The sequence below is a fragment of the Gracilinanus agilis genome, chromosome 2 (assembly GCF_016433145.1).
Source record: "Gracilinanus agilis isolate LMUSP501 chromosome 2, AgileGrace, whole genome shotgun sequence".
In the NCBI taxonomy this organism is placed as follows: Eukaryota; Metazoa; Chordata; class Mammalia; order Didelphimorphia; family Didelphidae; genus Gracilinanus; species Gracilinanus agilis.
Window position 1 is genome coordinate 329,043,304 of NC_058131.1, and position 12,968 is coordinate 329,056,271.

Below are 12,968 nucleotides of genomic sequence, written 5' to 3' on the forward strand. Positions count from 1 at the left end.
GGAGGAGAGACTCATTCTACACAGAAGCAGATGAAATTCTAGATTTGTTTGGCAGCTACCTGATGGAATTATCAGCCCTTGGAACACAAAAATCACCTTCGTGATATCATATGCCTTAATATAAAAGGGGCATTTAATAAATACTTGGCTTCTTATATAATACAACCCATTTCATCAGGATATTTGAGAAATCAGCTATTAGAAAGAGCCTTTGAATTGGAGTCAGTAGATCTGGGTTTGAATTCCGGCTCTTTTTATTCTCTGTAACCTAAGTCTCTTTTCTTTAGACATCATTTTCCTCCTCTAAAATTTGAGGGTTTGATCTTTAATGTCCTTTCCAAATTGAAATCCAATGATATTATGATAATTTGAATTTTCTGACTTAAACTAGTGACCTGCCATTTCCTTTAAATTTAAACCTTCACTATTGAAAATCTCAAAATACTTCCACTGTCTTTCCTGACTTAGTAAGTTATTGCATATGATTGAATTTATTTGATAATTTTCAGGTCTGCTGAAAAGCCCTGTGAACAAGACTGCCCTCACATTGATTGCAGTGAGCTCCTGTGTCCTGGCCATGGTGTGTGGGAATCAGCTGTCCTGCCCCTTGACTGTGAAGGTGACGCTCCATGTGCCAGAGCACTTCATCGCAGATGGTAAGAGCCAAGCAGTGAGTACTTAAGACAGCCATAGTGCCCTCAACCCCCATAACACCTTTCAGCTAAGAGTAGTTAAGTGTTCTCTATGTGTGACCCAATCTTGAGATTCCAATTCAGAGAAAAAAAAAAGGATTGCCTTAATTGATTCTGAACCATCAAAACCTCCTTAATGCAAAGCCATTCATTGAAAATGTGTGATTAGAATTAGAGAACATCAGAGCTGGGAAATACTTTATAAAAGATAGAGTGTTCGGCCACAGGATGTGGAATGTCAGAGCTGGAGGTGACCTTCGAGCTTCGGAATGTTACAACAAAGATGCCAGAGCTAGAAAGACCTTAGTTTGAATATTATTAGATCACATTTTCATCATGCTTTAAGATTTGTAAAGTGTTTTCTTATCATATCATGCATGTACTCTTTCCATTGTACAAATGAGGAAATTTAGACTCAGATGTCTGACTTTCCCATAGGCATATAATAAATGTCACAGAGAAAACTTGAATTCAGTTTTTCTGACTCCACACCCATTGGATTTGTGTGGTGGTGGTGGTAGTGCTAGTTTGATTTGTTTTATGCCTCTTCTGGCATATTACTTTGAAAGCCTAGGTTCAAATTCTTGGCCATCCCTTAATTTCTTGAGGCTGCAGGTTCCTCATTTATTTAGTGAGGATATTGGAATAGATCTATGATTTTTGATGGCTATAAACTTGGTTTATTGTTTGTTTGTTTTTTACATTTTGATCATATTGTAAAGAAAAATAGTTGATTTCCTTTGTAATCCTATGAATTTTGTTTTTGGTCATTTAAAAATAATGCTTAGAGAAGGAGTTCATAGGTTTCATGAGATTACCAAACAGGGCCAGGACATTAAAAAAAAAAAGTAAAGAACTCTTGGATTAGCTGATCTCTAATATCTTTCCCATCTCTAAATCTGTCTGATCTGAAAAACCCACAAATGTTAGAACTGGGAAGAACCTTGTAGATTAGACACTCTCTTTGGACAGATGAAGAAAGTGATGATTTAGACTTGATTTTACATTCTGCTTTGTCTATTAAGAAACGGTTTGATAAGGAAATAACTACCAGAAACAGGTTTGCAGGGGTAATTATTAAATTACTTGTGAATAAATAATTTTAAAGCAATTTGAAAGGTTCTGTTTGCAAACCCAAAAAAGGAATGCTATTACTAATCATGCTTATGTGCTCAATGAAGCAGGTCCCCAGCTGTTAATCTAGTTAGGATTTCCTGAAAGCACTTGTGAGGAATAGAACTGTATTTCCTTTAAAATGTATATATTTTTAATACATTTTTAATATTTATTTTAAATGTATATTATGCTAAATATACATTTATACATTTTTAAAATGTGTTTCTTTCTAAAGTATCATCCCAGATGCCACCCCCTCTCACTTCCCATCAGCTGCTTTGCTCCCATTAGCACCAATGCATTATTGAAAAGAAATGCTTTAATACTGACTTCTCTTAAGTTCCTAGGCTCATAAGGATTTAAAGTGAGAAGAGCCTCTACCTGGTCCTCTCATTTTGTAGATGAAGAATTTCAGATCCAGAGACAAGAAAGGACTTGCCCAAGGTCATTTAGCCTCCTGATAAAAATCAAAACCAGGCTTCAACCTTGGGTCATCAGACTCTAAATCCTGGATTCTTCAAAAGCACCCAATTGAACTTTTGCAGTTATAAATGATTACAATAATATGGGACTGTCATGTTGTCTGGGAAATGACAATACAACAGAAGTTTTGTTACATAACTAGAAAATGGGTTTCATCAAAACTCATGAGGGCAAGGAAGCAAGAGTCTAAAACTAAGAAAGCAGGTCTGAGTTTGAGAAAGACAGAGCAAAAATAGAGGCCATTGGGTCAGAATGTCAAAAGTTTAGGTAATGAAACAAGTGAAAGGAGTTTGCTGTTAATTAGCTCAGAGAATCATAGCATTCCAGAGTTTGAAGGAGTATCAGTGGCCATTTAGATTCTCTAGCTGATGTTGTGTCCCAATAGATAGTGTTCTTGACCTAGAGTCAGGAAGACTTGAGTTCAGATCCTGTCTAGGCAAGTTACTTAACCTGTGTCTGCCCCTGTTATTTCAGCTTTAAAATGCAGATAATAATAGTACCTTTCCCCCTGGGCTTTTGTGAAGATTAAATGAGATAATGTTTTTAAAGTATTTAGCATAGTGCCAAGCACCCAATACTAAATGTTTCCTTCCTTCCTTTTCCAATAATAAATGTGTAATAAATGCTTCCTTGCTTTCTTTCCCAAATGTGCCTGCCTTCCTGGAAATGTGGGCATGGCATCTGAATTCTTCTTTCACCTCTCTTTCCTAGCTCCTCCATGACTCCCCAAAAGAACAACTTAGATTTCCTCTGCTTTGGGGAAGAGAGAATCTGTCTAGGCAAATTCAAGCATCAGAGAGGAATGCCAGTTCTGTTGAGCTGAGGAATTGGAAGCGACTAAATAATAGGTTCCGTCTGCAGGAAGAAAATGAAATTTGCCCTCATGTTAGGAAAAAGTTGCATTTGATTCATACTGCACAGTACATAGAAAAGGTCAGCAAGACACAGTACTCTTCTAAAGCCTAGCTGGCAATAACAATATATACCAACAGCAGTCAGTGTCCAATTTGGGGACCATCTTTCTCTCCCTCTCTACCCCTTCCCTTCTTGTCTCTCAGATACCACTGATTCCATATCGATTTGACTTTATAAGTACACAATTATCCATTATATCTCCCCCATCCCACCCAAACCTCCTCCCTAGAGTCTAGCTCTTCAATGAATCAGTCAATCAGCAGGCACTTATTTAGTTCCTACTAAGTGCCAGACACTGTTCTAGGTGCTGAATATATAAATTGAAAAAATAAAACAATTCTTATCCCCAAGGTTCTTGCATCTGAACAAAGGCTACCTTGTTTAGAGGAAAGACCTAGGCCTAAGCACTCCCCTCACTCTAACTTGCTCTATGACTTTAGATGAAGAAGATTCCACTAAAGCACATTCTGTACCAGAGATTTAGAGTCAGAGACCTTCATTCTCAAATTTTGCTTGATATATGTATAATTGTGGCCAAGTCACTTTACTCTCCAGGTCAGTTTCATCAGGAGACAACAGGTACACTGGATTTGGAACCAGAAAGTCCTGGTTTTAAATGCCAACTCAGATACTTGCCATATCATCTTCTGGAGAAAGTCATCTAATATCTTCATACTTCAGTTTCCTCAAAGTAAAATAAAAGAGGTTGGACTTGATGTCCCCTTTCAGCTCTAAATCTATGATCCTAAAATCATCTGTAAAGTGAAATGTTCAGATTATTTCTTTGTTCCCTCTAGCTTCAAATCCTCTAATTTAGTAGCTCTAATTCAGATTCTTCCCTTTCTGCTACTCCTCTACTATTACTCTCTAGATTTAATGTGTGATGGGTGAATGAGTGAATGGAATGATAAAGCAAATGAACTCCAGTTTGACTAGAATGTAGGATTCATGTAGGGGCATTATGAAATGCAATGTTGAAGGCATCTCTCTTTTTTTAAGGAAGAATGTTGACAAATTGCATCTAACTAACTTGACAGCAAGGTATGTGTTTTGTGGGGGACGGAGAGGGTGGGAAGATAATCAGGGTGGTGAATAGCAGGAGCTGTTTGAAAGAGCTCCAGATGTTAAGTTTAGAGAAAAGAAGACTTGAGGGCAGCAATGCTTTTCAAGTCTTTGAAAAGCCATCATGGGAAAGAGGGATTCAATAGACTTGGTCTGTTTGGCCCCACAGGGCAGGACTCAGGGTGATGTGTAGAAGCTTCAGAGAGGTTTGATACAAGGAAAAATAATCAAAAAAGCAGAGCTGTCCAAAGGAATGGAATGAGATGCCTTGGGAGGTGGTGGATTCTTCCTCTCTGAAGGTTGTCAAGCAGCAGCTGGATTACTCTTTGTTAGAGTAGTCACAGAGGAGATTCCTATCTAGATATCTTTTAAAGTCAGTGGCCCCTGAAGTCTCTTCCAGCATGGAATTTCTGTTATTCTCTTCCATCTGCTTTTCCCAGACTAGAGGGCTAAGGAGTTTGGATTTTAGCTGTGGAGCTTTAAGAATTTTACACTACAATTTTTTTCATCTATTTTTAAAGAAAGTGGCCATCAATTACCTTGTAGGAACTTGCAAAGCACTATGATTTTTACTGAAAATGTTTGATGATTTATGGTTACCACTATGCCATCCATTGTTAGGAAATGGCCTGGTGACTCACCTCATCTACACTTCTGTTCACATCATTGACTGCACCTGAAATTCCTCCTTCCCTAATCTCTGCTCACTGGCATCCTATCATTTGGCAGTATTCAAAATCAGCTCAAGTGACACTACCTCCTAGGAACCTTTCTTGATCACAGCATACCAGCATTGGTCTTCCCTACCTTTTTAATTTCATAACACTTTGTCGTGATTTTTTTCCCCTAAACTTGCACTAGTCTGCTTTTTATTACTGCAATCTGTACCGGTTTCTTCTGCCAGTTGTCTTATCACCAGACTCCACTGGAGTGGGGAACGTATCTCATTCTTATTCATATAACCCACAACTGATGGACATAAGGCCGAGCTTATAGTTGGGGCTTAGGATTCAATTTAGATAAATAACTCATATTTATTAAACAGCAAGAGCAAATACTATGCTATACATCCAGATGCAAAAATGACCCAGATGAAGTTCTTGCCCTTAAAGAGGTTATAATCTACCAGAACCATAGAATATTTAGAAAAGAAGTCATTTTTTTTTTCAGTATAGAAGAGAGGTCAGCAAACTATGGGCCATGGATAAAATCCAGCCTAATTCTTATTTTTGTATAACTTGGTCTAAGAATTTTTTATAGTTATAATAAATTTTGCATTTTAAAATATATTAAAAAACATTCTTAGCTCTTGTACTGTACAAAAAAAACAGGTCATAGCCCAGATTTGGTCCTCAGACTATAATTCACTGATCCCCAACAAAGAATGTTAGAGCATACCTGGTGACTTGGGGTTTCTGAGTTCAAAACTTGCCTAAAACACTTCCTAACTGTGTTACCCTGGGCAAGTCACTTAACCCACATTGGCTAGCCCTTACCACTCTTCTGCCTTAGAACCAATACAAAGCATTGATTTTAAGATGGAAAGTAAAAGTTTAAAAAAAAGAATATTAGAGCATAGAATGTATAATGTTGGAATGTAAAGGGACCTTAGAAACCCTTTGTTCCAACTCTTCTATTTTATACATGAGCAACTGAGGCCCCAAGAAAAAAAGTTCTTTAGAATTAGAAGGAACCTCAGGGATTACTTAATCCAATTCTTATCAGAAACAGTAATGCTGTTCAAAACATTCAGCTTTGCACAAGGTGACAAGGTGAGTTAATAGCAGCAGAATGAAGGCTTAATACATGGTATTTTTTTTTAACCCTTACTCTCTGTCTCAGAATCAATACTGTGTTGGCTTCAAGGCAGAAGAGCAGTAAGGTCTATGCAGTGGGGGTTAAGTGACTTGTTCAGGGTCACACATCTAGGAAGTGTCCGAGGCCAAATTTGAACCTAGGACCTCCCATCTCTAGGCCTGGCCCTCAGTCTACTGAGCCATCTAACTCCACCCTTTTCAATATATGTTAGTTAAATGAATAATAAAGATTTGTTTCTGGAATGAATAAATGGTTGAAGTTGTTGACTTTTCCAAATGAATATATTAAGTAGACACAGCATGTTATAATGGAAAGATCTCTGGATTTTTAGTAAGTCCAAAATTTGTATCATACCTCTCCTACCTATTATCTATGTGTCCTTAGGAAAGTCATGGGCTTCAATTGCATCTATAAAATGAGAATATTAAACTAGTTGATCTAAAAGACTCAATTTAATTTGAAATTCATGAACTATAATCTGTCCTTGATTTATTTTTCTTTTGTCTTTTATTGGGAGGAGATTCTGATTGAAGGAATCCATTTAATCTATGTAGATCAGTATCTGTTCTTTAATTTGTAATCTCAGAGGTAATGTGGCAACCCTGAGAAGGGAAGAGATTTGACTTAGGTTGTTCAGAAGAGGAACAGATAGTAGATAATGCTTTGGGCCTGGAGTTAGAAAGACCATAGTTCAAATCTGATCTCAGACACTTATTAGCTGTGTGACCCTGGGAAAATCACTTAACCTCTACCTGCATAAAACTGAAGAAAGAAATAGCAAATAATACCAGAATCTTTGCCAAGACAACCTCGTGGACAGTATTTAAAATGCTAAAATATACGGCACTGGAAGATGAACCCTTCAGGTCAGGAGGACCAGGCAAGAGATGGACAGGACTGAATGACAACAACCACACAGATAGGCTTGGTCGGATACACTTGAACCCAGGTCTCCCTAACTTCAAAGCTGGCTCTTTATCGACTATGCCATGCTGCTTTTGCAATCTGTGATGGAGCCAAGAAATCAACATTTAGCAGCTTTGATCTCTGTTGTTGGCTCCATTACTCCAAGGCTCCTCCCTACCTCCCCAAAGATGAGAGTCCTACTGAATGCAACATTGTGCTTCAGTGTGAAAATGAAACCACTTTGGTCCCAGAGTGCTGGAAAGAGGGGAAAATATAAATTAAACTGAGATTCAGAACACCCAAGGGGAGGTGGCAATGAAATACCAATAAACTAGATTAATATGCTGAAATCAGGGAAAATAGGATGAACTCCAACCCACACTTAATGACTATGCATACGTGAGAGTGTGGGGAGAAAGGGAGGAAAGGTTTCTGTTGGAATTAAAATGAGATCAGTAATGAAACTGGAAATATAATTATAAACTGTGAAAACTTTTTCCCCTCCTCTTCTCCCCCGTTTACTTAATGGGCAACATGTTCAATGACACCCAGGAGTGGGTGCCAGGGGCTGGTGGAAATCACTGAAGTGGTATCAGTTTTCCTAAAACCTTTTCATTAGGGGCTCCTGGCCCCCTAAACTGCAGAAGGAAAACTGCTTCAAGCCATTGCTTCCTTAAATAACAACCAATCCCCAGGTTAAAAAGAGCAGAGAAAAATGCTCTGCCAGCGGAATATTCTCTAGCATTTAAGGCCGGCTCCACATCCAGTTGGGTTGGAATTTTTAATGACACTCTATGCTGAGATGCTGGCTTGGCTTCATCCCAGGATGAATTGTTACTAATTTCACTCCTTAACAAAAGGGGATAACTGAGTTTGACGTCCAAAATTGGAGACTAATTTCTCTGTTTTGATAGCAGATCGCATCCAGAAATATGTTCCCAGGAACCGGGGGTGGAGGACTGTGAGGGGTGGGAGAGCTTAATTTCCTCTTGTTAATAATTCCATCCTGCTGTTGTGAGCTCTGTGCCATCTTGGCTTTCAGGGATGGGAAGAGGAGTGTGGCAGGGAGTGGAAGGAGGCTCAGGAAGGTGCAATGACTCAGACATAGACATGCTCCCTCCACTGCTTGATGCTATTCCAGAGAAATTAGACTTATTTTCCTCTCTACCCCCAAAAATAAAAGAGATAAAGAGAAAATAGAAGTCTGTATGACCTTATGTTTAAAAAACCCAAGAAGTGATCTAGTCCCCTATCCCTTCAATTTACAGATGAAGAAACTGAGGCTTCAATGCTACCTGCCCAGGATTGCAGAGTAGTGTAGGTAAGATTCAAACCCTTGACTCTAAATTCAATAGGTCTGGGTCAGGCTGCCCTAATTAATGAGAAAAAAAAATGTCGCTGGGCTAGTGCCACCATGTTAGGAAGTCTCTAGCCTGGCCTATCATGCTTAATAATGAAAATGTACGTCTATATTTTATACTTCTAAAAATAGCCTCTTGTATACTTTCTCACTAAAATCTCTTAACAATCCTGTGAAATGGGTGAGGCAATTATGAGCACCTCCATTTTGTAGGTGAGGGAAATGAGTCCTCAGTGCTTTTTATATACTCCTTGGTGTGAGGTCTGCCAAAACTTTGCTCATTCTAAACTTAATGATGCTTGGAGAAAGGAAAATCTGAGTTCAAATCCTGCTTCAGATACTTAATAGCTATACAAATCACCTAACCTCTGTTTGCCTGTTTCCTCACTCTAAAATGGAGATAGTAGTAGTTAGTGCCTACCTATTAGCACTTAGGATGATTTGAGAACCAAAAGACCAATCATTAAATAGCATTTATCAAGTATTTCCAATGTGCCAGGCACTGGGCTAAGTGCTGGGGATGCAAAAGAGGCAAAATACAGTCCCTTCCCTCAAGGGGCAATCTAATGGGGGGGGGGGAGAAGACATGCAGACATATACAATGCAAGCTAAATAGGAGATCTTAGAAAAAAATAAAGAGGGAAAGCACTGGGGTTAAAAAGAGTTGAGGAAGGTTTAAGGCAGCTAGGTGGTACGGTTGATACAATGATGGGCGTCAGGAGTCAGGAAGGCATAAGTTCAGGTCCAACCTGAGACACTATATTTCCCTGAGCAAGTCATTTAACTGTATTTGCTTCAATTTCATCATCTGTAAAATAAACTGGAGAAGGAAATGGCAAATCACTCCAATATTTTGCCAAGAAAACCCAAAGACTAGAAGTCTTTCACATTGTGCAATAACAACAATGGGGATGGATTCCTATAGAAAGTGGAATTTTAGTTTAGACTTAAAGAAAGCCAAGGAGGTCAATAGTTGGATCAGAAGAGGGAAAATATTCCAGGCATGAGGTGAGCCAGAGAAAATGCCCAGAGCCTAGATGCAGACTGACTTATTCTGAGTAACCTCCAGGAGGCCAATGTCAAGAATATGCACTGAAAGTCAGATGTAAGAAGACTGGAAAGATAGGAAGGAAGTAGGTTATGAAGGGCTTGGAACTCAGAGCATTTTGTATTTGCTCCTAGAGGCAAAAAGAGACAACATTATGTCAAGTACTTTGCAAACATTAAAGCTCTATAAATTCTAGCTAATATCATTATGCAATTTAATCTCAGGATCATAAGGTTTAGATATCCAGTAGTTGGCACGGTGCTGGCATATTAAAACATGTTTGTTCGTTGATTATTGAAGCCAGCATCCTCATTTTATAGGTGAAGAAACCAAAGGATAGATCTTCCACAGGTAATAAAGGAACGGAGCTGAGATTTGAACTTAAATCCTCTATTATAAAATGCATTGCTCTCTAAATTATACGAATCCAAGGGCACTTTCTGTGCAACAAAATCTGACATTTACACGATAATATCTGACATTTATACAGTATTCTGTTTACAAAGAACTTCGTAATTATTCTTTCATTTGAGCCTCCTGTCCACCCTATAATGAAGCCAGGTACAGTTTTTCCAATTTTACAGATGTGAAAACTGAGCTAGATTAAATGATTTGCAGAGGCAGAATTTAAACCATATTCTTCCCGATGCCAAGATTAGCCTTCTATCCTAAACTCTTTGTTGTCTCTGAGGCTAAGGAAAGCCTCTTTAGTAAGTTCCCCTTAGAAGATGAAAATACCTTTCTCAGAGACCTCATGCTCCCAAGACTAACTTCATCAAACGAGACCAGCTTAGAGCCTGGGTCTCCTTGGTTAAGAGTTATACTCTTGGGGCAGCTGGGTGGTTCAGTGGATAGAGAGCTGGACCTGGAGATGGGAAGCCCTGGGTTCAAATCTGACCCCTAGACACTTTCTAGCTGTATAACTCTGGGCAACTCACTTAACCCCAGTTACCTAGCCCATACCTCTCTTCTGCCTTGGAACCAATACTTAGTATTGATTTTAAGACAGAAGGTAAGGGTTAAAAAATAAAAAAAGAGTTATACGATCTCCTCCTCTTTTTCTGCAGATTTTCCCACCTTTGAGATGCTAAAGGAGGTGGCTTAGGGAATCCTGGGAGACTTGGCTTCTAACAAATGACCAGATGAGAAGCGTGAGCAAAAAGCTGAAGAAAAATAAACAAGAATGATCAGGGATAGGGCTGATAATTAAAACCCGCTCATCACCCTGACTTCTTGCTCTGCATGTGTTTGAGTTGGTGTTTGGCTATCCTCCCCAGCCTCCCCTCAGAACAATTAGAGCCAAGTCTGTACAGCTGTTCAATCTGTGATCTGCAGGGTAACAACACATTTCCACCTTCACCTCTGCCAAGGAACTACCTTCTTCCCCCAGCCCCTGGGAGGGTAAGCCTCCCTAGAGCCAGTGAACTCCTCAGATGAGTGTGCTTCTCTCCCATCTCTGGCATCCTTCAATCTATATTGGCCTCCTTTCCTTGTGGGTGATTATTGTTCTCATTCTGCAACCCACCTATATAGAAGGGAAGAACAGAGATATACTGACCAGCCTAGGAGGTATATAGGAGATATAGAGGTACAAAGGAGAGGGAAGAGAGATAGACCTTCAGATACAGAAAGAGATAGACACAGACAAAGACAAAAGGACGAAAGAGAAAGGAGAGAGGAAGAAAAAGAAAGCAGGAAGGAGGAAAAAACCAATAACTCTTTATGGAACATATATCCTTAGGAACTTTAGAAAGCCTTCTTGAATGGCAATTATTAGTGGGAGATGTCACTGTGCTCTCTGTGCAGAATTAATTCACCAAATCATAGAACACAGCTCACTCCTGAAGGCTCAAGCCTTTTAAATATTATTTAAAATGACATTTAAAAGTGGGTTGATGTTGGGAGGGGGAAAGAGCTTGCTGCCACCTTGGAGGTAATGTCCCCCAAAGTGTATGAGATGCTGCTTCCTGAAGTCTCCATGGGGTGGCCATTTCCTGTAAGACATCATTTAAAATGCAGAGTTAACACAGGCCTGCAGAGGCACCTGGAGTGAAGGAAGAGAGGGAAAAAATGGTCTGGCATAAAGGCACAGCCTCCTGAAGACTTAATGTGAAATAGTAAATCCATTAAAAATGTCAGAATTTAAAACCTCTGGAGGAAGGAAGGACAGAAGAGGAGTTTGGTATGGGATAGAGGGTGGAAATGGAAATTAACTTGCCCTCAAGAGACATGGGTTCTAGTTTTGGCTTTGCCACTCATTATTGGGGATGGCCCAGGCAGATTAATTCATTTTTCTCAGCTTCATTTTTCCTATTTGTTAAAAGATAAAGTTGAACTCACTGGTCTCCAAGGGAATGATATTCTCTGAACTCAGGGGCATTTTACACCTGCAGTCTTAAGTTTTGAATCTCTTTCAGGTCCAGGCCACTCCAGGTATTAACATTCTGTGCTTTCGAATACATTCTGCTTTTTGCCTTCTACATTCTCTTCTGGCTTAACATCTTAAGGACCTTTCCACTTCCATGATTCTTGTGTTCCAACCTTCTATGTTCTAAAATTCAGTGATTTTCAGTATGCGATACCAGTAAGACACATGCTACACAATCTTACATATGTATCCAGGCTTGCCACTACAACATTATAAAATTGGTAATATATGTCCCTAATCATCCAGTCATCTCTATGGTTTCCTTCAATTGCGGCACCCACTTTCCAGTCACCTATTCCCTCTCTAGGATCTGAACGTGATCTTGTTTGTTTCCTGCTCTCCATCAGCTTCCTAAGGATTCTTAGATATACTAAGGCTCACACTAAATTATGAATGGCAATTTGTAACTTAATAGGGACTTAGTCCTTTACCCAGGCTCCCAAAACCCCAGTAGTGACAGAGAGCATTATAATAAAAAGATCCTCGAACCCCACAAGTGTCAGAGGATTATAGTTTCAAATCCTAGCTCTGTCATTTAATCTCTGTATAATTTGGGGTAAGTTACTTCTCTGTGACACAATATCTTTAAAATGAAGGAGTTAATTAGATGACTCCCAAGTTCCCTTCTAATTCTAAATTATAGTCTGATGATCTTGAAGGCCACTTCCTGAATGAAATTCTCTGATCGCTTCCAATTTTAAGGTTTTGTAGATATGTGATAGAATTTCAAGTAATGATGCAGATAGTATGGGGTGAACTGTAGTGGGAGTCATTTTCTTCCTTCCTTCCTTCTTTTCTCTCTTTCTCTTTCTTTCACTCTTTCTTGTCTGTCTGTCTCTTCTCTCCCCTCTCTCTTCCCCTTATATTATGTTTTACTATCCATTCTAAGTAAGAAGAGTGGCAAGGGCTAGGTTTTGGGGGTTAAACAACTTTCCCAAAGTCACACATATTGGAAGTGTATAGGGTCAGGTTTGAACCCAGGTCCTCCCAACTCCGAGCCTAGTACTTTATCCAATGTACAACTTTATTGTCTCAGGAGTAATTTTCAACCAAAGGTGTCTGTCCAAAGCCCATCCAGTCACACTACTTTGGGTGCTGCGTCTACATTAGGCTAGTTCTGAACTCAGTGTCCATTAATGC

General features: G+C 39.2%; 1 protein-coding gene across 1 annotated transcript in view; it reads left to right on the plus strand.

Moving 5' to 3' along the window:
* ASTN2 (astrotactin 2) overlaps positions 1–12,968 on the plus strand; it is a 970,320-nt gene that overhangs the window by 240,201 nt on the left and 717,151 nt on the right. The window contains exon 6 of the mRNA XM_044659771.1: positions 510–656. Coding sequence (XP_044515706.1) covers positions 510–656 — 147 coding nt within the window. The remainder of the gene's footprint in view (positions 1–509; positions 657–12,968) is intronic.